The following is a 27016-nucleotide window of genomic DNA, read 5'->3' as shown; positions in this document are numbered from 1 at the left end:
GCGGACTCTCAACCACTGCGCCATCAGGGAAGCCCAAAACTTGTTTTTTAAAAAAATACAATTTCAATGAATATAAAATCCTTGGGTCAATCTTACTCTTCTTAAGGATTTTGTCAGTCTTCTCCCATGTTGACTGATGATAAGGAACAGCCAAATTTTCCCCTTTTATAAGTTAGTTGATCTTTTGGCCTGGCCGTCCAAATAATTCTTTAATTATTTAAAGAATTAAATTAAATTAAATTCTTTAATTTAAGTCCAATAACTTTACTGGGATACACTGCAATGCTGACGGTTCTATGTTAATTTTTCCTGGGTATACAGTGCGTCCTTTCAAACTGTAGATTCAAGTTCTCCTTTCTGGAAACCTTTAAATTTTTATTTTGTCTATTATTTGTTTCCTTCTTCAGGGAATTTTTGTACTTTTCATTCATAAGTCTAAACTATTTCTGTTTTCACTTTGCTCACTCCTTTTCTGTTTTCTATACACTATCTTGGTTAACATTTTTTTTTTTTTTTTTTTTGCAGTACGCGGGCCTCTCACTATTGTGGCCTCTCCCGTTGCGGAGCACAGGCTCCAGACGCGCAGGCTCAGCGGCCATGGCTCACAGGCCCAGCCGCTCCGCTGCTTGTGGGATCTTGCCGGACCGGGGCACGAACCCGTGTCCCCTGCATTGGCAGGCAGACTCTCAACCACTGCGCCACCAGGGAAGCCCTGTCTTGGTTAACTTTTAACTTGCCTTCATTTCTTTGATGGGTTTTATTTTTCCCTTCACTTTCTTTCTTGAACTTAGGTTTTTTTGCCTACTGACTTGCCATTTCTTCCCTGAGCTCCTGTACTTCCGATTTGTGCTCCAGCTCTTTACAGCAGTAAACTGACATTTTTTTTTAATTTGTGAAATATTTCATCATAATTTCACTTGTTCTGTGCCAGTGTTTTTCTAGTGAGTGCTGGTCATCATCATCTTTCTGTTTTTTCATGTTTCTTCATCTTTTTTTAAGTAATTATGTTTGACTAGATCCTGAACTGGTCCATTTTTGATTACTCATTTTTGAAGGTGGTTTATTCTAGACCAGTTATTTGAAGAAGACTCACTTGGGAGAAGAGCCAGAGCCATGTTCAGAGGAACGGGAGTGTTCTTTCTTTTTCTGGCGGGATGGTATACGTGGACACACAGAATGGGGACGGGTATTCCTGAGCTTCTCTCTCTCTCCAAAGAGACAGGCAGCTGTGAGGGCTGTTCACAGCACAGAGTCCTCTCCTTCCTGTCGTCACAGCTCAGCCTGCTCCCCACAAATGTTACTTGAGATAAGTCCTCCTTCAGTCCATGCTCCTCTGCATCTTGGTATCAAACTGCACCCGGTGAAGCTTCTGCCACCAGCCTGTGCACTCATTTCCACCATTTCAAACTAAACATTTTGGTTTTGAACCCCAGGGTGCATCCCTCACCTTAGAAAGTACTATTTGCTACTTGAGTTTTCTTTTCCTAAGTTCTGCAGCTGCAAGTGTCTTCTGTCTACTTCCTCTCATACTCCTGGTCCAATCTTTCAAAAACCCTTTCCACTTATTTTCTGGTTTGGGGTTTCAGAAATCTCCTAACTTCTTCAAAGACAGAGTTTTCATTTCTGGGTTTTTCTTCCCCCTCCTAGTTGCTTGGGGTAATTTTCCAGGGGAGGAAGAAGAAAGGCTTACTTCACAAACTGTCCCAGTAAGAATGCTTAATAAAAAATTAACTTTGTTCTGCTGAATGCTTCAAAAATCGCGTTTCTGATACTATTTTCTAATTACATATGCTTCAGGTACAACATGCATGCTAATGAAAGTGAACCTCAAATACATGTGCAATGAAGCAAAGCTGATGTTCCAGATTACATTTTAATAGTCCCAAAGAAAATGGAAAACTGCAACTGCATGCTTGTGCAAAGCTGACAGAAGGAAAACGCAACACGGTGGTAGGGTCCAGTACCCCGGCTTCACAGTGCTAGCCGACCTTCCCTTTCCACCACGAGAACCAAAGGAACAAAGTTCACACTGACTTAACGTTCAGGGTCGCGCCAGAATATCCTGGGGCGGGGCGGGGGGGGGGGTTCCTCTGTTTGGGAGGTAATGGATGCAACCGCCTGGGTCAAGTTCACAGAGGTCCCTCCTGCTCCACACGTCGGGTCGGATGTGTCCCAGGAACCGAAGCCGCGGCTCGGAAAGCGTCTTAAGCACAACTCTACTAAGCACGGTGCCCAGAACTAGGGTTGGTACGCCTCCGGTCGCTGCCCTGGCAAGACGGCGCGCTGGCGTCCGTCAAAGTCATCCAAAGCCGGGCGACAGGGCACCGCGGCCCAGGAGGGAGCCCCACCAATCCCTGTGGGAAAGCTGCCGCAACGCAGGGCCCGAATTTCACCGCAGACCGCAGCCTCGGAGCACCCGCCCTCCCGGCACCCCTTACCGCGTTGCCGATGCTGCTGCCGCTGCCGCTGCCGCTGCTTGGCTCGGACTCCACGATGCTGGAGCCACAGGACCGGGCCGAGGCAGCCGTCGTCTGGCCGGGTGGGAGGCGCGGCCTGCCGGGCTGCAACGGCGGCGCCGCGGGGCCCGGCGCGTCCTCGGCCTCGTTGCCGCCGTGGTACACAACCCGGCTCTCGGAAGCGTGGATGCTCTGGGCACAGCCCATGCTGGAGGCGGCGTCGCCGACACGCTGGCGGGTAGCCGCGAAACGGTCAGTAAACGGCCGGCCCGGTGCCTCGCGGCTGCTGCGAGCGCCCTGTCATCGCCGCCTGGGCGGGAGGCGGCGAGCGCGGGTCTCGCGCCAGGAAGTGCGGCCGCCCCTTTTATCGCGGTGCGGGAGCAGCAGCTGCGGCGGTGGGGAGGGGGCGGTGGGGCGGGCAGCGCACCGCGGCCGCCCCTCCGAACATGCCCTTCCTGAAGCGGGAGCCCTTAGCCTCCTCCCTCACATCGCCGCGCTCGCCTCTGCCGAGCCGTGCTTCCGGGGAATTTCGGGGGAGGAGATTTGAGCTCTCCCGACCCGAGAGCATGCGAGTCCGCGCCGTGGGGCGGCACGACCCCCGAGGGAGGTGAGATCCCTGCTGCGCCCGCTCACGGCCCGTTCCCGCTCCGCGGCGCTTTAGCAGCCGACTCTCGAGGCTCGGGCACCCACGCCGCTCCGCCTGCCGCCCTGCGAATAAATGCTCCTGGTGTCAGGGCTGGTGGCGGAGAAAGCTAGCCTAGATCTCTCGCCGTTGAGGGGTAGGGGCCAAAGGAAGCCGGTTGGGGCGACGAGGCAGCGTCCGCCCGGGTAGGGAAGGAGAGACCTCGGCTCCAGTCGGATCTGAAGCCGTGCCGTCGAGAAGCACTGAAGCGGCGGCGCTCACCCGGGAGCTGCGGACGGAGCGGCTCCGGCTCCGTTTGCCGGGCCGGGTCTTCCCGGCAGCACGCCGCGCCCAGCCCCCAGCTGTGACCTCCAGCGGGTGCTGGCGTCAATGCAAAGCAGCTGGGGCGCCCGCTGCCTCCTCCCGGGCCCCTCCCGCCACTGAGCAGGCGCGGCCACAACGGGAGGGGCGCTGCCTGGCTGCGGGGAGAAAGACTTGCCCAAGGCCACACACAGCCACCCTGAGCCGGTGGGCTCTGATCTCGGGCCTGCGGCCACCAAAACCCACACCAATGGGTTCGAAACCGGCTCCGGCTTGTAACTTAGCAGCTGCATGACTAATAGATAAGTAGAGATAACGGTCACTATCTCTGAGCTATTAAAGAGGCCGGTGGAAGGACCTCTGTTTCCGGTGGTCCCAGGCAGATGGGGTCCGGGCGTCATTGTCGGGGGCCGCAGTCCTTGTGCGTTCCCTCTGGCGCCAAGACCTGGAGCACCATGCCCGCCTACACAGGCGACCGGGAGGCTGTGATGCTGGGATGCTAAGAAGCTACATTTAGGGGCAAGCTGGGGATGCCGTCCCACTCTCCTCTTAACCAAAGGACGGGGCGCCCAAGGCCCCAAAGGCTCCTTGCTTGCGGGAGCAGAACCAGGCGTCCGCCGTGCCGGGCGCGGCCTGTGATGACGCGAGACGCGTTGGCAGAACTACATCCCACACATATCGCCAGCGGCTCGCTGTGTGACTTTGAGCGAATCACTTAGCCTCTCTGTGCCTGGGTCTCCTCCCACGATCAGCTAGAGGGTGGCACTCCTGGGCGTCCATCAAGGACCCCGGAGCAGCTCCACCTCGGACCCGCCCTTTCTCCCGCCCTCCCTGCGGCTCCCGGTCAGCCGAGACCCCGGCGCGACGGGTCCCTTTCCTCTCCCGCCGTCCACACCTTTCCTAGCGCGGCCCTGGCACGACCCTGAGGTGCCAGGGCTCCCGCCTCCAGCCCGGCTACTGTAAAGACCCGGACGCGTGCTCCGGGCTGGAGTCCCTGTTGCAGCGCTGAGACTGCCAGACGGGCTCGGGAGGCGGGTTCCCTGCGGTGACTCGGGCTTCAAGACGAGCCTAAGATCCACAGCCCTGGCGCCCCTCGAGCCGGGATATTCTGGGCCGGAGGTGCGCACCGGGCAGTTTCCTGAGGGCGGCAGAGCTCAAAGGCCGGGTAACCCGAGGGCAGTTTTGTGCTATTGGCCCTCTTTACTAGCCGAGCCGGCCCAAACCACTGGCACCTGACTTACACTATCAAGTTTAAGCACATTTAGCATAAGCACATTTAGCATTCTTATGCGTGCCTCCACGCCTTATAAAAGTACCAGCGGCTCAAAGAAGATATCTTGAAAGACACAGAAAAAGAAATTTACCATCAAATGTAGTGTTTTCTGCCTCTGTTTTGCTGGGTTTTGAACGTAATTTTTCCAGGCAGAATCTGCACTCTTAAGAGTAATTGGTGAAGAAAACGCTTTGAACCGTCAGAGTGCTTGAAAGTCTATCTCACGCCCTCTGTCCTCCCCTCCCCACCTCACTGAGAAGCCGGGCCTTGATGACTCCCGGCACTGACCTTGCCTCCTCCAGGGGCTTCAGGCTGCCCTCTGGGCTCCCCTTCGCAGGTAGGACCTCGGTGTCCTGGGCTCACCTTGGAAATCCTTGATCCCTGCTCTAATTCGGGGTGGGGACCCTTATCCCCAGCCCTGCCTCGCTGGCCTCCTGCGCTGCCCTTTGCTGTCCTGAGCTGGACTCTTGCCCTCTCTGTTGCCAGAGACCTGTTGGATGGCAGCGTTAACTGATTTCCAGCTCTGCAATTTGGAGACTCTAGACTTAGAAAGCTAAGGCTAAGAACAAAGCAGGAGCAGACAGCAACGGCAGGAGTCCTCTGCCCACTTCTGGGGTCACAAGGAACAACCGCCCACTCACTTTCATCCATACTCTGGAACTCAGCCTGGGACACTCCAGGAAGTCAGTCTCTCCCCGCCACCCCCCATCTCAGCTTCAACTGCCTAACATCAGTTCCATCCCACCCCTCCTTCCCTGGCCATAATCTGCACCTTGAGGTCCCTGAACACTTCTCTACCCAGTTTCCCCAGACCTCAGTGACAGGGGACACAAAAGGGGTCACAATGACAGAACTAACCCAAACCTCACTGGCATGGGCCACCCACTGGCTCACCCAGGACTCCTGATCCCCTATGAAGAATCCCAGCCCGTGCGGTATGTAGGGGGCTCACGAACAATCCCACTCCTGCTGCAGGAGAGGCACCCCCAGCCATGTGGGTACCCGGAAGTTCCATGGCACGCAGGAGAACATACTCCTCCACCACCCCCCCAATCCATTCCCCCAAGCAGAGGTGCTTGACGCCCACCAGGCTCAGAATTGTAGTTGGAGGTCAACTTCAGTTTGGTTTTTTTTTGTTTTTGCGGTACGCGGGCCTCTCACGGTTGTGGCCTCTCCCGCTGCGGAGCACAGGCTCCGGACGCGCAGGCTCAGCGGCCATGGCTCACGGGCCCAGCCGCTCCGCGGCATGTGGGATCCTGCCGGACCGGGGCACGAACCCGTGTCCCCTGCATCGGCAGGCGGACTCTCAACCACTGCGCCACCTGGGAAGCCCCCAGTTTGGTTTTGGTTTTTAATGTGGACCATTTTTAAAGTCTTTATTGTATTTGTTACAATATTGCTCCTGTTTTGTGTTTTGGCTCCTTCGCCGGAGGCAAGTGGATCCCAGCTCCCCAACCAGGGATCCAACCGGCACCCCACCCCACGCCACCCCACCCACATAGCCCTGCACTGGAAGGCGAAGTCTCAACCACTGGATCGCCAGGGAAGTCCCCTCGAGCAGTTCTTACTCTGAGGTCTCAGGCATGAGGTCAGTGGGGCCGGGAAAGAAGTCACCCAAGGGACAGAGGCCAGCCTGGGCCCCCACCCACCCACTAGCACAGGCCATTCCCAGGAGACTCCTCAGTCCTCATGGCCGCTTCACCAGTTCATGAGAGACATGAAGATGCAGGGTCCCACACAGCTTTATTCTATCTAAAACCCAAACCGACTCCGTTTCCACACCTCTTACACTTAAGCTGACCATTTTTACAACCGATGCTCCCTCCTGGCTTTATTTCCTCCTCCACCCAGGAGTCAGCGTTCAAAGACTGCTATTGGCACTCAGTTTTCTACTCCTCTCCTCGCCTTCCCCATTGAACTGGACTTGAAGCAGCCACAAGTGGGAGAGATCCTGCACCCTGAGGTGTGAACCCCAGCCCTGCCAAACATCCCCTCTCCAAGCTGCTTTCCTCTACTGTAAATCTGGGATTAAGGGTATCTACCTCTCAGGGATTAAATGGGCTAACTGACATCAGGTGCCTAGAATAATTACTGAGCGCCTGCATCTTAGCTCCCACCTTCTCCTGGGTCCTTTCAACACCACCTTCCTCCAGGTCTCCGCACAGACTGCCAGCAACTGCTGGAGGAAATGAAATGACCCCGAGGTTCAATACCCCTACAAATCTGTGGCATCAGACTTCACCAGGTTCATTTCTCTAGCTTTCAAACTTTTGTACAATGTAATTTTTTTAATGTCTTTATTGGAGTATAATTGCTTTACAATGTTGGTTAGTTTCTGCTGTATAACAAAGTGAATCAGCTGTATATATACATATATCCCCATATCCCCTCCCACTTGCGTCTCCCTCCCACCCTCCCTATCGCACCCTTCTAAGTGATCACAAAGCACCGAGCTGATCTCCCCGTTCGATGCAGATGCTTCCCACTAGCTATCTATTTTACATTTGGTAGTGTATATATGTCAATTCTATTCTCTCACTTCGTCCCAGCTTACCCTTTCCCCTCTCCGTGTCCTCAAGTCCATTCTCTACGCCTGCGTCTTTATTCCTGTCCTGCCCTAGATTTCTACAATGTAATTTTCAAATTGTTTTAAAATTACACATTTTATAATTTACACATTAATACGTGCTAGAAAAATAGTAAAAAAAAAAAATCAAACTTAGCAGAAGTATATAAAGTGTGCAGAGGCAAAGGAGAGTCTCTCTTCCTTCCCCACTCCCTTCCTTCCGTAGAGGTAACTACTGTTAACAGTTTGGACCATATGCTTCCAGACCTGTTTCTATGTTAAATATTATACACACACACACACACACACACACAGCTATTAGGATATCACAAACAGGGCTGCCGTGAACATCCTTGAATGTATCTTTTTCTGTAAGGTGGACTGCTAAAAGTTGAATTGCTTGGTGAAAAAGTTATGTACCCCTCAGCCCACCGCAGCTCCAGAAGGGATGAGGGGAAATGAAAACATAGAGCCTGGCTGAGCTGAGGGACTGAGAAGGGGGAGCTCTTTGGACATGCCCTCTGCTCCTGGATAAGGGGGATCCAGCCACCCCCAGATGCAAGGCCTCTGTTGATCATCCTCTCCAGGCCCCTGGCCTCCTTATCTTTATTTCTGTCTGTACTCCCAAGCCTTTAGTAAAGTGTTTGAACGTTCCAGCCTTTCTCAGATAAGGGAGGGACTGGATGATCCACCCCTAGGCCAGAACTGTAAGGAGGGAGCAGCACTTCCTATAGGTGAGAACAGTAGAGAGAAGCCCCCAGATGCTGTCCTCTCGCTCCGGAATTCAGACGTACACCTGCATTTCTCTCCTCTATTTGGCTCCAGACCTTGGTACTCGTGGTTCTCCTGGAGCTCAGGATTGACAACCTAATGTGGACCCCCTTCCTCAAAACGACCTTATTAGCTCCGGCCGTCTCAGACTCCTCCACCCCCAACAAGGAGCTCTGCCCCCAGTGCCAGCTCCCTGGCTCCATCCACACTTGCCCACCACACCAGGGGGTCATATCCTCTCCCACCTACTGGAGAAAGTCCCAAATTCCTAACACTGCTGTATTTGTTTGTAAAGGTCAGAGACCAACTCCACTAGCTCAGCCAGGGTAGGTATTTACTGCTTCATTTCCCAAGAATACCGGAAGAGAAGAATACAGGGACCCAGATGCCACTAGGACCGTCTCGCTGTCCTGACACCTCAGCTCTCCAGATGCAGTTTGCTGTGATGCTGCGAGCATGGCCTTTGGGAGCCCTAGTCTCTACCTCCACAGCCCCACAGCAACACCGTTGCTTTCCACACCACAGGGAGTTCCTTGTCCCAAGTTCCTAATTTGTTATGTCCCTAATCCCAGGCCCCCATCACAGGGCCCCATGCTTACAAGGGTCCCAATCTCGGTTTAATGCTCAGCTGTGACCATCTTAAAATTCTTAATAAGTGCTGAATGAGGAGCCCCATATTTTCATGTCGCACTGGATCCCACAAATTCTGTGGCCAGTTCTGCCTACCTCCTCTGAAAAGTACACTGTCCAGGTGTGTGCAGGGGGAGACAAGCATGGGGCAGTGCGGGGGAGGAATCTGGTATCTTGGGGGAAATTCACAGGGTCTGCCCTGCAGGTCATGTTGTTATTTAATAAAAACAGTCCATGTCTCCCTCTACCCTGGACCCAGTGCCCCAGCCCTGGCTCCGTCCCTGGCCTCACTCCACCTCCCGGGTAGGTGGGACCGGCCTCAGGTTTCCTCAGGAATGGCCATCTCAAGAAGCAGGTCACAGGGAGTCAAGTGACACGCCAAGGTCACACAGCTGGATGGGCCACAGCCAGGACCCATGAAGTCCTCCAGCTCTTGTTCTTTCCCTGGGGGCTCATCCCAACCCAGCCAGCCTCCCAACCGCCCAGCCTGTGGCTCTCAGCCAAATTCCACCTGAAAAGAGCACTTGGTTTCTGGGGGCCAGGATCGCTGTTGACTGCCCCTCCTTCAGGGCAGGAGCAGGGGAGCAACACAGGGGCTCCTGGCCTGGAGGAGGAGAGCAGTGTGTCCAGACAGCCCTGAGATGGAACCTGTGACAGCAATGACACCGGCCAGCCTGTGTGACAAGCACTTCACGTGTGTGAGCTCACGTATTCCTCAAAACGGCCCCATGAAGTGGTCACTATTGCTCCTCCCGCTCCCCTACCCCTGCCCCCATTTTACAGACGAAGACACTGAGGTTTTTTTAGAACGAGAGCTGATGCAGGTCTTTAATAACCCAATACCCACCCTTTACAAAGGCTCTTAAAAACAGAAGATGCTTCTTTAATACAATGAAGCATATTTATTTCCAGCTAAGAGCTTTCAAGATATTTAATAGTGAAGCACTAGAACACTCCCCAGGGCTGGGACTCAGCGGGTCTACTCTAAAGAGTGCCCCAAGACCAAGAAGCACTTGACTAGAGCATAATTAATGGATTCAGAAATAAAACGAAAGGCAACAACCAGCGCTGCTATTAGCCAATGTTATCTAGATGGTCTGAGAAGTGCAATGAGACGTGGCTTAGAAATTAGAGCACAGATATTGGAACTGGAGATAAAATTGATCATTAATGGCAAGTAATGTCGCTTTATATTCAGGATACTCAGAAATCAATTCAAGAGTTATCAACATGAAAGGTTTCCCTACAGTGACCAGATTAAAAGTAAAAAGTAGTACTCTAGACTATCAATGGCCCAATAGAAAATATAATGACAAAAATCACACTAAGTGCCTGCCGGGTTCTGGCTCGGCCCTTATATGGAACCCATGTTTCCCCAGACCTCACCTTGGTCACCATGGTGGTAATGACCCACATTTTGCTGGCTCTTTCCCCCTCTACTAAGGCAGGCCTCCAGCCTCCTGCAACGTTTCAGCCAGTTGCTTCTGGGAGTGTCTGAGGGGGTCTGGGGTGAGGCAGTGAGATCACCCCCCACTTTCTCTCTTCTGCTGGCACCCCACACCATGTTAACAGCTGGGCCCTGGCACTGACTCCTGAGGCTGTGAAAGCTGAGGCCCTGGAGTCCTCAGGGTGCTGAAGCTCCTCTGGGCTCCAGGCACAAGTCGGGGAAAAGACACACTTACAGGGTCACCAGCCGCGTCTCAGGTTGCCCAAGACTCTCCTCTCCAGGTTTTCACACTGAAAGTCCTGCACCCTGGGAAACCCTCAGTCCCAGGCAAACCAGGCCGACCGGTCACCCTACACCTTCATACACACGCGTGTGCGCACACACACAGTGTCTCACTTTGTCTCCTAGGCCCTGAAGGCATGCTGTTTGCGCTCTGTGTCTGGCAGAGTTTATATCTGGGCAAAGAGCCCTTCCAGCATCAGTTCACAGATTTTCTACAGGGGACTCAGACTCACGCTCACCCCTGGGTAGAGCAGGGAGACCCTAGAGCCCTGCGGCGTCCCCGTTCTCCTCCCTCTCCTGTCGCACATGCTCCTTCCCACCCCTTCCATCCACCTGCCACAGCTTTCGTTAAACCTGGAATTTGCACTACAAAGAAGCATCCCCGTCTAAATATCCCCAAAGCCCTGAGAGGATGATGTTGTCATCTTTTCGCTATTGGAGAGAACATGGAGGCTCGGGGAGGTTAAGTAACTTGTCCTAGGTCACACAGAGAGCAGAGGGCAGAACCTGGGTGCACACTGTGCCCTAACTGACACCAAAGCCCAACCTGTCTCTACTGTGCAAGTACTTCCATGAACATAAGTTTTGGCGATAGTAAGTTACACATGGGAAACTGAGGAGCCAAACATCACTGATGGCTGAGAAGCAGAAAGTGAAATATGATACACCCCAGAGCGACTGTGGGCTGCTTCAGTCCCAGGATAAACGGGAGGCAAAATGCAAAGCAGCACACTGTTCACCAAAAGTATTTGGGGCTTTTTAAATGTCAGCCGCAACGATCATGAATCACTCCTCTTAAAGCTCTTGATCCAAAGTAACCCTCCTTTTTCCTCTGGCCTCTCTCCTGATTCATCAAGTTGCTTCTGATGGCCTGAATCACCCGCCCTGAGTTCTGGGTCTCAGGCCTCCCACCTCCCATGGGAAAACTGTCATTCCCTTCTCTCGGGAGGGGTGTCCTGTATAAGTGTGCCCAAGCCTGCTTGCAGGGGAGAGAAGACTTTGGAGGGGAAAGACTCCAGCCTAAGAAGCAGTGCAGCTGGAAAAAGTCACAGTAGCAGGCTGGGCCTCATAATAACCGGGGTCCCAGATTCATCCCTTCATGTACAGACTCTGTTGAGCGTCTAGCAAGTGTAGGCACTGGGCTGGATACTGACGATACAGTGATGGCCAAATAGCCCCTGCCTATCAATGGAGCTCATAATCTGGGGTGGAAGGCAGGCTCCTTCATTCAACTCCATCAGAGTATAATTATAAGCTGATGAATGCTGTGACGTCCAAGGAGCTCTGATTGTGTAGCACAGTGGGAAATGACTTAACCTTGAACAGAGGAGAGTGAGCACCAGGATGTTTTCCCTGAGCTGAAATATGAATGGATAGCTGTTTTTCCTGCCCAGCACCCATTCATCCTTATAGCTACCTAATTTTCCTCTGGGAAACCACAGTCACGCCTAGTATCAACTCAAATTATTTGGGTGGAATGTTTAGTATGTACCACATCCCCAGCCACAGAAATTGATTTCGAGATAGGCACGTGATCCAACCCAGAGTTAATGTGTGTTGATGTTACTGCTTGAACCCCTGATCAAGCCATACCTGAAGTCCGAACTATGCTGGGACTTTTCGGCTTTAACCACTTCTGCTTTTGATTAAGCCTCTTTGGGTCTAAATTTTGGCCTCTTGCAATTAAAAATGTCCTATCTGGGCTACAAAGTAATTACATTAAAAAGTATATAGGAAGGAACATTCCAGGCAGAGGTAAGAGAAAGCACAGAGTACAAAGGCCCTGAAGTGAGAGGCAGGAGCAGGGTAGGTTCAGGAACTAGCCCCTTCTAAGCTGTTGGCCACTTTTCTGAAGCTCCTTACGATCATTTCCTTTTGAGCCTTCACAAGAACTCTGAGATGAGTATTACCATTCCTATTTTATAGATGAGGAAACTAAAACTCACACAGGGGAGGTGACCTGCTCCAGGTCACGGAATAAGGACACCAACCCAGGCCTCTCTGACTCTGAGATCCATGCTGTTGACCTTCATCTCACGTGTTTCTGTCCCACATAGGATCTAACGGGACCTCCGTCCCTTCTTTTCCATCCCACTCCTCTGACCAGCTGGTTTCTAGTTGGGTTCAGCCCATGGAGGCACAGAAGAGGTTAGAATGCAGGAGGAAGGGAAAAGCCAGTGTGGCTCTGGCAGCATCACGGCAGTGGCTGCAGCTGGGTTGGTGGCAACAGTAGCTGGCGGTGAGCATAGGGGCGGCACCTCTAGCAGCTCAGCAGCAAGGTGTGTGTCCTCCTGGGGCCTGGCGGCTTCCTGATCCCTTTGGAAACACCCTTGTCATGCTTCTGTGTCTCCAGCTCTTCCAACACCTTGTAGCCAATTCCTCTCATCAACACTGCTTTGCCTGAGATATCTCGAGTGGTTTGTATATTGCTGGCTGGCCATGGATTGATGTAATCATTGATGGGGTGACTGTTGTGAACAGTCTCACTGGCAGAAGGTGTTACTGCCAGCTGCTGCCGGGGTAGTCCGCTGGGCTCAACAAACAGCAGATAAGGCAGGGATGGCAGGGATGGGGTCTGATCTTGCTCTGCCTGCCTTCAGAGCTTTTAAGTACCGAGCCATAGCAACTTCTCATTAAGGCAGGGAAGCCTGTCTGCCTCCTACTGAGCCAGACTTCAAGGGCTTGAGTTAACTCTGGAGAATTATGTCCCAGGCTGCCCATGGACTTAAGGTGACTCTAGAGAGAAAAGTTTTCACAGAGAATCAGAATTTTAGTTCCAGACTCGAGATCACCTAGGCCAGGACCAACAGGTTGTGATGAAATAGCCTGCCCAAGAGTCAGAACTGCATTCACCCCTGACTGCCACCAGCTCCTGTGTGACCTGACTTGAGAAAGTCCCCCTCCCCCTCCAGTCCCCACCTATGAAAGGAGGAGCTGAGCCATGGCAGACACGGTGTGTTTCCTCCCCAACACACCGTGAAGGGCCTGGGAAGCCGTTCTCCTCTCACCTGCTTCCCAGGCCCTTCCCAGCCCATGGGGTGATGCTTGATGGGTTCCAGCCAATCGCAGTCACTCCTTTCCCCGTGTCAGGGATTGGTTTAGTCATGAGCACGTGACACACCCCTGGTCAATGGGATGTAGGGGGTCTCTGGGGGATGGTGCGGAGAGGGATTTCTGGGAAGGTTTTCCTCACTCTGAAAATAGAGACACGAGAGAGACATCTGACTGCTTTCTGCCTACAGAATGGGTGGGCAAGAAAGGGATGCCTGGTGCTGTTTCAGCAACCTGACCACCATGAGGGAGAGCTGCCAACACCTGAGGGTGGCAGAGTAGAAAGATGGACAGAACCTGTGTCCTCGCTATCCTGAGTGTAATCCCATAACCGCCCAACATCTGAACTCCTTGTTAAGTGGCGTAAAACAGTTTCGTTGTGTAAGCTATTTTTAGTTGGGCCTTCTGTTACCTGCAGCCCAAAGCCTTCCACCTGACATATGAGGCCACCCGATGAACTTCCCTGTCCTTTTTAGATCTAACATTTTGTGATCCAGCTCCTCTTTTCAAAGGGGCAAGAGGGGACTTGTCCAAGGCCACACCATGCGTGTGGTGGAGCCAGGACCCCAAGCTGCTGCATTCTCTCCCACCATATACCCCTTTACCCCTTTGCGCGAGCCCTTCACGCAGTGATGGACATCACTTATTGTTTCTAAGAAATGCTTCATTTGTCACTCACAACTTCTCTGAGTTGAAAGGGAGTATGGGGCTGGATAAAGATGACCCTAGAGGACTTCCCTGGTGGCGCAGTGGTTAAGAATCTGACTGCCAACGTAGGGGACACGGGTTCAAGCCCTGATCCAGGATGATCCCACATGCCGCAGAGCAACTAAGCCCCTGCGCCACAACTACCGAAACCTGCATGCCTAGAGCCTGTGCTCTGCAACAAGAGAAGCCACCGCAATAAGAAGCCCGTGTACCGCAACAAAGAGTTGCCCCCACTCGCTGCAACTAGAGAAAGTCCGCGCGCAGCAACGAACACCCAGCGCAGCCAAAAATACATACATACATACATAAATTTATTAAAATGAAAAAAGATGACCCTATATAATTTCCCACCCTGCAGCCTGTCCCTCTGCATGGGTGCCCTTGGGACCCAGCAGAATACAGAAGTCTGGGTGGGGTCTGACTCTTTCCCAGCACATAATTAGTAAGCTTGGCAGTGATGGTGCTCCCAGCTGCAGCTGATCCAGAAGATCAGAGAGGGTGAGCTCAAAGAGGCTCCTCTTCCTCCTGAAATGTGAAAACTTGCCAGTCCCACATGAAGGCTACAGAGAGCTCAGAGAATCCTGATTTCTGGCCTCCCTTTGGTAGGAGACTAGACTTGTGTAAATTTAGTGTTCTCCTGGCCCACGGTGGCAACTTGTGAGATCCTCCTGGTTGCTGGCCACCCAAGGGATAGAACCTGGGAATCTCTGCTGGAATCAGCCCCATCCCAAAGGGAAGCAGGGAATCTCAGCCCAGAGAGAAAGAAGGAGAAGGATTCCATCCCTCCACAGAGACTCAGCCACAGAGCTAGCTGGAGAATCAGGCAGAATCAAAGTCGTGTCACTGCAGCAAGGATTTTTCTTTAGTATTTTTACCTAACTATGACTATTTAGGCAGAGAAAAGCCGGGTTGTCTCTCCCCTCACAGTGCTTATTCTTAGACCCTGGACAACCAGGTCACATTTGTGAGGTTTGGAGTGACAGTCACAGAGGATGCCTGCAGCCCAGGAGCCCACCTTTCCCTCTTCAAGGCTGATGGTCTAAACTTACTCTCTGGTATCAGTCAAGGACTTTAGTTTGTAAGTCACAGAATCCAACACTGGCTGTTTTAAGCAAAAAAACGAAGGACTTTTGGGGAAGGGCTATCAGGATGCTTTGGGCTGTAAGCAGCAGAATAACAACAGGACTTCTTATGTCACATGACAAGAAGTCAGGCAACAGATGCTCCAGGACTGGTTCAGCGGTTGTGCGGTCACGTGGTCCCCAACCCCCAACAGAGCCTGACGAGCCCCACCTCCTGGTACTTGCACCCTTGTGTAGCCCCTGCCCTGCTGTGAGGACTTCCCTGGTGGTCTGGAGGTTAAGACTCTGGGCTTCCACTGCAGGGGGGACGGGTTCCGTCTCTGGTTGGGGAACTAAGATCCCGTGTGCTGCACGGTGCGGCAAAAAAAAAAAAAACATACTAAAAAATAGCGCAGGGCTGTGTGGCCTGTAGGACACTGCAGAAATGACGGCATGTGACTTCAAGGCTGGCTACATGGTAAAAGTCACTGTGGTTTCCACCTCATTCTGTCCCTTGGATCATTTGCTCTGGAGGAAGCCAGCTGCTGTGGGGTGAAGACACTCAGGCAGCTGTAGGAGAGGCCCATGTAGAGAGGAACTGAGGCCTCTTACCAACAGCCTCGTGGGTGAGCCATCTCAGAAGTGGATCCTCCGGCCTGATCAGGCCTTCAGCAGTCTGCAGCCCCGACCAACAGTTTGACCACAACCTTGTGAGAGAACCGGACCGGAGCCACCGGCTTAGCCACACCACGCTGGGCCGTGGACTGAGTTTTTGCACATCACCCTCACCAGGTGCATGCAGTAGGCATTATTATTTTCCTCATGCTGCAGAGCAGGAAACGGCACAACCAGGAGGTGGTTGAGATAGGATAAGACAAAGCCCTCCCTTTAGGGGTCAGGCTGGGAGAGCTGCCCCATCTCCTGCTTAACTGTAGCACTTCAGGGACCCCCTGTTCTAGGCCACTTGCCCTGGGTGTCTTGGACCCCAGTTATTCCTCCAGTATAGGGCTCTGCTAGTACCTCCCAAACTGCCTAGCTTTCTGGTGGGGCCAGTGGGAAATCTTTACTCCCAGGTTCGCTGAATCCATGTCTGCACTTACCCTGCCTTGTGCATCCCCGAGCTGACAACTCACCCTCAGCCTTATCCACAAACCCAGACAGTTCCCGGGTTGCACAGGTGCTCCTGAAGGCAGTATGTCCAGGAACAGCGATGCTTGTTAGAAACAAGGCCACCTGAGGCATGATGCAGCACCCCCAGGAGTAGATTCCATCCCAAAGTGGCCCTCGGGGAGGTCCCTGCAACAGCAAGTCCCATACAGGGCTGCTGCCAGCAACATCGTCTGGTGCCAGGTCTCTCCTGGGGGTTTAGGCTTATGCAACTCTTTCTAGGATTTAATTTCCTTTTTCTTTTTTGGTCTCTATGTTCGTTATTATGCCTGTGTCTGAATGAGTTTTGTGCAACTCCTATGTAAGCGGGTAAGAAGTAGCTAAACAGCCGGGAGCGGTAGGGTCGGAGAAGGACAGTGGGTCAGGCTGTCACCATTCATTGGAGAGCCAGTGGCTTTCAAGTTGCTTCTTAGGAAGGGAACAATTTTGTCAAAGGATATAAGCGCAGGAAGCACTGAAGCCTTTGGCGAGATGGGAGTAGAAATCTGACCACTCATCAGTCCCTCACTCCCAGGGGCAGCCCCTGAGGCAGCTCTGCGGAGAACAGTGAGCAGTTTCAGGACTGCCCACCAAGCCCCCACCCCCTGCACAACTGGCAGCGCAACAAACCAGCACCTGTCAAGGCTTTAGTCCTGTTTCCCTACCATCAGGATTAGGTGCAGCTTCATGTGCCAGAGAAGCCTAATTAACAGCAGCCTATACAGCATAGACGTTGATTTTTCTCACTGGTCAACAAAGCCCAAAGGGAGTAATCAGAGATGCAGGCTCAGGTGATCCAGACTCAGGACCATCTGAGCGGCCGGAACTCACTGCGCAGGCACCGGTCTAGCAGCCCAGCCTTCTCGATCCCCGGCACGTGGCTGCGTCTCATGGTTCCAGGCCGCTTTCTCTCACGTTCCCATGCTGGCCAGAAGGAGGTGACTGACTCCCCTGGTTTGCCCAGGACAGAGGGATGGCCCAGGACGTGGCACTTTCCGTGCTAAAACCAGGAGAGTCTCAGGCAAACCAGGACGAGTGGGTCACCCTAGACGAAGCGCACGGACCCTCCCTTCAGACACTTTGTGGAAGTCACACAACATGTTTCTTCTATCTCACTGGCCAAAACTTAATCACGTGGCCCCGTTTAGCTGCACGGGAGGCCAGGAAATGGCGATTTTATTCTGGTGGCCATATATTCAGTTAAACACTTAATATAAGAAAAGAGGGGGAAACAGATATTGGGATCAACAAGCAGTCCCTGCTGGTGTCCCTCCTTCATCCCAACCCGCCCGCTGAGCACGTCCTGCTGCTGCACCTCACACAGATGCAGGCTTTCCCCTTGCCTCTGACTTTTATTTTTCTGCTTGGCTGCAGTTAAAATTTCCCTCCGGCAATGTGGCTCCCAGCTGCCCTGGGTATCGTCACCCCAGCCTGTGCTTAATCCAGGCCGGAGACTGGACTGCTGGAGTCACAGCCTCCTGAACCACCTCAACTAAACTGCCACCCAGGCCGGATGCTAGGCTTCCTTATTGAAGAGCTTCAAAGGCAAGGAAGTCTCAAGGTTCATGGGCAAGGCAAGAAGGGCAAAAACAGCCGTCCCTTTCCTCCCCTCCCCTCCCTTCTCTTTCTCTTCCTTCCCTTTACCTTTCCATCCTCCTTATCAGACATCAGGTACTAAAGGTACCATGATAAATGAAACAGACACAGTTCCTGCATCCAAGAGATTACACAATAGCCTATGGAACAGACAGTGAAACAATCCTGTATAACAGGTATGACAAGGACCAAGATAGAAAACCAGTGCTGTGGGGTGCCTAGAACAGATCCCCAATCCAGATTTGGGGTTTTGGAGGGTTTCCTAGAACAGAAGACCAAATTTGGTCCTGAGGGACAAGTAGGGGCTGAGTCCTGACGGATGAGTAGAATGAGCTAAGTGGGAGAAGGGAGTGTTCCAGTACAGGAGGCAGCCTGTAGAAAAGCCACAAGGCAGGAGAGAATGTGGTCCCTTCAAGGGACTGGAAGCAGCTCAGGGAGGTTGGAACTAGGAGAAGGGAGGGGCTGTGCTGGGAAGTGGCTAGAGATGAAATGAGGGCGGTCATCAGGGGCTGGATCACAACCGTCCTCATGAGCCATGATGAGGAGTTGGCACTTTGCCTGAAAGGACCACCTGGGCCATCTGCCTCTTAACCACCCAGTTGCCCTTGTACTCTCAGCTGTCATCCAGGGCTTGTCCTGGGTCAATCCCATCATGAACTGGCCTGGTGGGCAGTGGCTGATAGTAGAAGACAAGAGTGTAGCTGGACCCCTAGGAAGGTATCCTGCCTGGTCAGGCCAGAGCTGAAGATGAGCCAGCCCTGCCCACTGCCACGCTGTGGAGTGACAGATGTCCCACCCTGTGCCTCATGCCCGCCATTGGGTGGTTTAGCCTGTCCCCTGCTCCCAGACCTGGGCCCTGCTTCCCCACCTCCCTCTGGTCAGGAAATGTTCTGACAGCCCATTCTAGCAGGACCTCAGGATGGAGGATTTGGGGGCCCCTCGCCCAGGGACATGCAATTGGTCGGCCTCCACTCCTGGGGGGAGGGTTGCAAGGAGCTTTGCAAAGCTGCAGCGGTCTGGCATGCTTCTTTATTTTTTCTAATTCAATTTAAAGCTGACTCTAAGTCACTATCCCACTGAGCTGGTAAGAAAATTCAATCTCAGGCATATCATTGAGCTTCCCTCCCCCAACTCCAATGTTTTGTCAAGGTGCCGGGGTCTTAAGACAGTACCAAAGCCTTGGGGTGACCCCTCTGGTCATAACAGTGGCTGCAGGACTGTCCCCTATCCCAGCCCTTGTACCCCCTCAGGCGTGGGGACTCAGCTGATCTGGGGTGCCCCTCGGGGTGTGGGAATTGCAGGCAAGAGGTGTGCACTCTGCGTCTAGTGGACCCTCCCTGAGTGCACCTGGCAGCCTTTCCCTCCAAGGCCTTGTCACCTCCTGCACACTGCCTAGAATCAGGGCGTGGGGACTCTCCCTACCCTTCCCTGCCCTAATCACACTCTGCCCGTTTCCCGACTTGGGTAGAAATCTCTCTCTCTCCCTCCTTTTAGCTCTTAAAAGCCCACCCTCTCTTCCTCTTCTAGGATGTGTCACAGAATCTCCACAGACCCAAGGTTATTACAAAAGAGAGCCATCGACTTCCAGAAGCTTCTGTGCTCTGACCACCCAAAATACCCAAAGCAAGGAAATACCAAGAGACTGGCTCCTTGCTTGAAAGAGCCAGGGGAGGGAGGAAATCAAAGTTAATATCTCAACAAATCATCTGGCCTCTTCTGCATGAGGAAGGGCATGTCTCTTACTGTCACAGGTACTGCTGTTGTCAGTCTCACACACTTGCTGGCTCTGTCATCTGCCAGTCTTACCTGGTGACTTTCCCTGGTTGGAGCTTCCCTCACCCAACATCATCCTGGGGTACTCGGACCCCCTTAGGCTGCTGCTGTATTAGTCAGCTTTCGTTACGTTATGCTGCAGTGACAGGCAAACTCAGAGTCTTAGTGGTTTACAACCATATAATGTTTAGCAGACTATGCTTCCAACCTTGCAATGAAATAATGCAGTTTTTTTCATTTTCGATGTGATAAAAATCAACTCTGTTATGAAATTAAATGACTCCTAATGGACTGCAATCACAAAATGTATGTAAATGTGACTTTGCGACTTGAATTATAAAAAAGAAACATCTATTTAAATGTGGAAGTATACCTAATCCGTCAGAGGATAAAGATTAAGGTAGCTTGATGATTATTGACTCTACTTTGTGTCACCCACTAAGTCAAAAATGCTAACTGAAAACATTTTTATTTTATTTGTTTAATTTAATATTTTATGTTATGTATTTATTTAGCCTGCACCGCGTCTTAGTTGCAACATGCGGGATCTTTTCTTTTAGCTGCGGCATGCATGCAGCATCTAGTTCCCCAACCATGGCTTCGGGCAGACAGTCAAGTGAGGGCGGAGAGTCACGGTTGGGTGGTAGGACCTCATCCTTGGGGCCTACAGTCAAAAAAGGGGGATGGCCAAATGCAAAGGAAGCCTCAGCTGTGGGGAAGCCAGGGCACTGGCAGGGAACTAGGACAGAATATAAGAGCAAGACCCATACCCGGCAGTGGAATTAAAGATGGCAGTGTGTCCGCAGCAACAAGGGCCAGTTACTAGAAATGAGACTGTCCCAGAGCGTGGAACTAGGATGACTTTAATTTCCTGCAACTAAATTGGTGGGGGGGGGGGGGCGTTACACGGTGAAGAGGAAGGGTCTGTCTGGTGGGGCAAAACAAATCTAGCCAAGGTCCAAGGAGAAAGGCAGTGACAGGGAGCCAGGCAGACCATCACAGGTATCAGCCGACTGAGAATGGAATTCGGAAAAAACACTGGAGCAGATGTAATTAACCTATATTTCACTGTCACAACACAGCGAATGTCACCTGGCTTCTGACACCTCTCTGTGCCACTAACTACGCAACAGAGAGACTGCTGGGAAAGCCCTGGAATAAAACTCCGCAAAGCCCACAGCTGCCCTCCTCCAGACCACTCTGTCAGAGGGAGGCTGCTCCTGATGCCCCCACTGTCGCTCCCAGACAGCGACCCCAGCTCTGACCCTCTGAGGCTCACATCACCCCGCGAGGCCACCAGCTACTCACACTCACTAGGGGCCTTGGGACTTGACATCAGTCTTCTCCACCTCACGTCCTAGGCAAGGTCAAGGTTCACGTGGCGACGCCACCCCACGACAGTTCCTTCCGTTTAGTTCTGACTGACCCCCGGTCCGGTCCACCCAACCCCACTCAGGCACCACTGCATGGCCACACTCAGGACATCATCTGACAGAATGTCCACTAGCTTTCTCTGACCACAACTTCCCAGTTCATCAGTTCTCTCTCATACCTCTTCATTTTATAATAGCAATAACCATTATTAACCAAAATAACTAATAATAGGGAGTGTTTACTATTTGCTAGGCACTATTCAGAGCACTTGACATGTATTGAGTCATTTAATCCTCACAGCACGCCTAGGGTCTAAGTGCTATTATTATCCTCATTTTACATGATTTGAAGTCTGAGGCACAGAGAGGTTCAATAATTTTCCCAAGGTCCCACAGCTATAAAGTGGCTATAAAGAGCTGGGATTTGAAAACAGGTGGTCTGGCACCGAAGTGTGCACTCGCTCTCTCTTTCATTTCTTTACATTTTATTGAACACAGAGAAAAGTACATATATCATAAGTGTACAAACAGATGAATTTTCACAAACTGAACACCCCTGTATAACCAGCACCCAGATGGAGAAGCAACACTACCAGCATACTGGAAGCTCCTCGGGCCCCCCTTCCAGTGCCACCCTGTGCCCTCCGACAGCAGGATTTGTTTACCCGTCTTTGGGCCTCTGTGGCTGGCCTCTTCTGTCATCCTCACTGCTCACCGCCAGCGCACGCTGCTGGGAGACTTAGTGGTACTGAGCAGTTCTACACAGCAGGCGCTGTGCTGAGCACGAGGCTTGTGTGCCTTTCACTGAGATTACCAGGCCTTAGCTCACCTGTTATCCTAAACTCCCAGATCTCTTCTTGGGTCAGCTACTTCTGTCAAACCCAAACTCACAGCCCTTACTCTTGCTCTCTTGTGTGCCTTGTCAATAGCTAGTGGACATTCTGAGAAAAGCAAAACTCCAATTCCAGATCAGCCCAACTGTCCTGCTCATGCCCACATACACAAGAGTGGCAGAGCCCTGCCGGAGAGTAACACGACCTTGCAGAATGGAATGTAAATGCGTGACGTCCAAAGGCAGCTGGGTGCCACGTGCTGCCCAGGGTGCTTTCTCCACGCCCCCGACCACACCTTCTCCCCTCCTTAGAGAGGCTATTCCAAACGTTCCCCCTTCTCAGGCCAGCTTCCCTAACCCCATCCTCCCACTCCCAGCACAACTGCTTATCCCATTTCAGTAAGCAATCCTAGAAACATTTGCCATAAGCAAATTTAAAAGGCAAACTAGGAAAAAAAGTTATTAACCATAAGTGGCAAATAGACTAATAATATTCGTAACTTTAAAAAAAATTACGTACAAATTGAAAAAAAAACCCTCTAGTTCTCCAATAGGAAATCGCCAAAGTAACAGACAATACACAAAAGAGAAATTACAAATCGCTGATAAACATTTGGCAAAAGACTGATCTTCACTTCTAATCAAACAAATGTAAATAAAATTGGCCAAGATTAAAAATTGATAATGTCACATTCTTCCAAACAGACTAAATTTTAATTCCTGAATCCAATTAGCAGGGTGCCTGGGTCCACTTGCTCTGGCCTGACCTGGAGTCCACAAGTATCACGCCCTCAGCTTGCACTGAGGGACACTCACCACCATATTTATTATGGGAACATTGTTGACAGCCCTGACCCTTAAAAAGGGAGAGTGATTTCTTCAGGCCTAGGCTCAGAAACTACACTTCTTCTGAGTCACTGGCTTCTGTTAAATCTCAGGAACTCTGGGGCTGCTTTCCTATCTGTTGAGGCTGTAGAAGCTCAGAGCCAAATGTGTGACCCACCCCCTGGCAACCATGCAAGTCTCTGTGGCATGCATTGCCACATACGACCTGACACCTGACTCAACTGGTTATCTACCCCTGTGTTCCCTTGGCCCCAGTTCTCTTTATCTGCTTTCTTTTTAATCCTACAGTAAGTATTCTTTACCTCAAATCTTTTTTGAATAAGCAAAGGAGGGCAGTTCTAATGAAGAGGTCGTCAGCCCTCTGCTGTTCTCCATACTCTGAATGAGTCAGGTTGGACCTTCAGGTTCACATTTGTCACCACAGCAGTATGAGGTGTCTGTGCACTGAGCTAATGGCTTCTGGCTGTGCAAGTTAGTTTCTTGAACAACAATTCCTAAATACTTAACAGGTTATTTTCAACTGCCTTATTGAATATCATATAATTTTCTCAAAATGTTCTTTCAGGAACACCATGTGGCATTCTTTTTCAAGATGGAGGTGCTATAAAATCAACAAATTTGATAAACTGTTCAAATTTCAAAAGGGCTTGGAACATTTCAACTCAAGAAATAAAGAAGGCCTATATAATACAGAGATAATACCCAGCTATATAAACCAAATGTCTTCTTCAATGTGTACATTTATTCCATATATTTTCTTGATGAAAAGGCAAACTTTAGAGAAGTTGCTGAAATAAAACATGGGAAAAGAAAGCATATGAACTATGCTCTGTTCACTTTGGTAGAAGACAAATAAAATGTCCAAATTGATCCTTCAATGAAACTGTCATTCAATCCAGAGAGAAATTATTGTTTAAAGGTAGAAAAAAGAAGAATGTTAAAAAAATAGTTATCTCAGCTGTAATTCCAGGGAACTCAGAAGTCAAACTAGGATAACATCCATTCGGACCCTGCTTGGGTGTTCAAGTATTTGGAGAAACATCACAGACGTGGTAGCAACGAGCCAAAGCAGAACTTAGACATCCAGACTCTATCCTTTCTCTCTCCCTGCTCCCCTTCCCTTTCTTAAGTTCTATCAGTCAGGATGCTTCTGGCTGCAAGTAAGGAAAATTAACCTCAAATTATTGTGTGATAAAGTCGATTTATCGACTCATGCAAACACGAAGTGCAGAGTGAGATCTTTCGAGCCTCAGGAGAGGTTCGGTAGGGACTCTGGCTCTGGGACTCTGCAATTCTCTGAGCTTGTTCTTGCCCAGGAGCTGGCGTTGTCCTCACTGGGGGGTGGGGTGGGGGTGGGGACATCTATCCCATAACCACTCCAGTCCAATTGAGACATATCACATGCCTGCCTTTGAACCAGTGACTGGGACCAGAGGACTTCATGTCCTGTCTGACTTAGGCCTGGGTTATGCATCTATTACTGAATAAATAACTGTGGCAATAAGGACATGAGGGACCACCCTGGCGCTGGAGGTGGGCTCAATCCCACCCAAACTTCACAACTGCTACGCACAGGAGAGGGGAAAAGGAGAAGAATTACAAAAGTTACCAAAGAGAAGTGGTAGAGACTGGCTGGCTGTTCAAAGACAGTTCCTCTCCTTCCTGGGCACAAACAGATACAGATGGATCACATTTCCCAGCCTCCAGGGCAGTCAGGTGTGGCCAAGTGGCCAATGGAACAGACATGGACTATTTCCAGATCTAGTCCCTAAAAACCTCTCACCCACAGTCCTTCATGCTCTTTCCCCCTCTGCAAGCTGTCCGTGCAGATGTGCACAATGATCTTGGGGAGCCATGTGTTGAAGATGGCAGAGCCACAAGATGGAAGGAGCCTTGGTCCCTGAATCGCCACTTAGAGAAGAGTCCTCCACTGATCAGGAACACCTATCTTAAACTTCACGTGACTGAGCAACTTCTTTCAAGTTGAGACTTTTATATATTTGGGGGTTTGTTACAACAGTCAGCCTATCCTAACAGTTGAAGGAATTAAGGTCCACAAGGTTGGATGACTTGCCCAAGATACAGTTAACTGACGAAACAAACACAAAAACACAGAATGCAGTGATCTTGCCACTGGAATGCAAAAACATAATAGAAAAAGTAATAGTTATGAAACCACAGGATAAAAAGAGACGTAATGAGCAATACAGCAACACTACGTATCTTTTAGGCAGAATGCACAAGTGAGGAAGCGGGTCAACTGGAAAGCCCTTTCTATGTCAAAACTTGTGGAAATTTTCCCACAAGTTATCTCCCACAAGTTATCCATTCTTCTCTTAGCAAACAGAATTACTGGAAAGTTTCTCTGATAACTGAGAGTGCAAACTGCCTCAGAGTCAGAATTAGGAATAATAGATGCATAACCAGGCCTTTGTAACTGTCATTACACATAAAAAGCAGTATTAATTCTCAAGCTGAAAAGCATTTGTGGGGCTTGGGCTGAACCCCAGTGCAGGGGCAGCTACCATCTGTCTGACCAGCACCCTCCCTTCCTCTGAGAGCTGCTCCCCATCCACCTACCTACTTCTGTGAAAGCTGTTGCTCATCACAGAAGCCACCAGGGGCCGCTGGGCAGGCAGGTGTTCCAAGCCAGGCTGTCCTGGCTCTTCCCAGGGACTCTCAAATTGGAATCAGAGGAAGAGGCTCAGTCCCTCCCCATTAATGAAGCTGTGAAATATGAGGCCAGGAGCTATTGGGGGGCACTGTTTCTTGCTGAGCAGAAAGCAGCAGCCCAAGAAAATGAAGATGACACCACAGGAAAGGGAAAGATGGAGAAGGGTCCTGGTTTCACGTGGCCCAGAGGCGGGCACACCCCTGTCCTTCCCATGGTTTGGTTACGTAAGCCAGGCCATGGTGGCCCACAGATTTCACTTTGGGCCTCAGCTTGTTTAGATTAGGTTGATGTAACTTGCAATCAAAAGAATCCTGACCAACAGAATCAGGAAAATTGCCTCAAAAAACAGATAAACAAAAAAATTCACAATATCTCACAAATCTCCAAAAGTAAAATGAAAAGTACAGAAGTATCAATGTCGAGTATGGACTCAGAAATCAGTGTACTGGGACTGAATCCAGGTGCTGCCAGTTTCTAGCCAGGAAACCTCGGGGAAATTGTTAAACCTCCCACTTGCCTCAGTTTTCTTACTCTTAAAGGTGAACCTTTAGGGTGACACCAAGCCCACTGGGTTTTCTTAAAGATTAAATTAGTTAATACACATAAAGTACTTAGAACAGTACCTGGTATGTAGTAAACATTCAATACATGATGGTTTTATTGTTACATTTGATCAATCTGAGTTGATTTTCAGGTTAGTGTCCCGTGTTTTCAGTAAGTCAAGGTGGAACCAGCCAGGTGAAAATAGGTGCTGACCAGAGAAAAAAGCATGTTTGTCCCACACAACCTGACGCTCAGCAGTGCACCATCAAATCCAGATGCTCTTTCATTTGTAATGAAGGGACTTCTTCAGGGGCCCACCAAGGAAAGACCAGTTCGGCAGTCTCAGAACCCTCCAGGAGGTGAGCAAGGATAAGCTGTATCAGCCACCAGCACGCTCCTCTGCTCCCTAGGACATCCATTCTCTCCGACCTCCTTCAACTCCCCGGGCCCTCAGGGCCACAGTGAAACAGGCAGGAGGGTAAATGCTGCCCCAGCGCAGCATACAGGGACCTCTCCATCTTCTGAGCATGCATGACCTCGACAGTTAGAAACCTTCGTCCATCTTAGGCTTGTCTTTTTTTTTTTTTTTTTTTAGTAATGGAATTTCACAAACACAAAAAGTTGACGGCATTTTTTCCAGACACAAGATACTTCCTACAGAGCTCTACCTTCGCCAAAGTTCTTCTGCTATTTCTGCTGATTAAGTTGGGGAGAAAGTCTCAGAAGAGCACTTTCGTGGAAACTGCACAGTCAAAAGCCCAGAGGTCTTCAAGTGCCTAGAAGTATAAGTAAGTATTTGAAGCATTCAGTCTGTAAAAGCATGGGATAAAGCTAGAGAAGCGGGCAGAAGGTACATCAGGCTGGGCTTTGAGGTCATGGAAAGGAGTCTGAATCTGGCAGTGGGAAGCCACAGAGGGTTTGAAGCAGGGAATGGCATAATCAGGTCTGCATCTGATCACCCTGCACCTCCTCTGAACCTCTGCTTGCAGGGTAGCAGATGTCTCAGACGTCTGCATGTGGGATCAGCTTATCTGGGAACCAGAGA

At 50.9% G+C, this 27016-nt stretch overlaps 1 protein-coding gene across 3 annotated transcripts in view; it reads right to left on the bottom strand.

Annotated features, from left to right (window-relative positions):
• PDE8A (phosphodiesterase 8A) overlaps nt 1–27016 on the bottom strand; it is a 135555-nt gene that overhangs the window by 90193 nt on the left and 18346 nt on the right. Inside the window, exon 1 of one of the 3 annotated variants that reach the window (XM_082852615.1) lies at nt 4961–5132. The exons of 1 other annotated variant lie outside the window; for it this stretch is intronic. Coding sequence is in view for 1 of the 2 variants with exons in the window: in XM_082852613.1 (XP_082708739.1) it covers nt 2439–2663 (225 nt within the window). In the remaining variant the exon portion in view is untranslated. Of the gene's footprint in view, nt 1–2438; nt 3038–4960; nt 5133–27016 lie in introns of those variants that run through there. One more of the 3 variants, XM_082852613.1, reaches the window with a different exon arrangement.

Source organism: Leucopleurus acutus (genome assembly GCF_964270905.1).
Source record: "Leucopleurus acutus genome assembly, chromosome: 1".
Classification (NCBI taxonomy): domain Eukaryota; kingdom Metazoa; phylum Chordata; class Mammalia; order Artiodactyla; family Delphinidae; genus Leucopleurus; species Leucopleurus acutus.
This window is presented reverse-complemented; position numbering and strand designations above follow the sequence as displayed.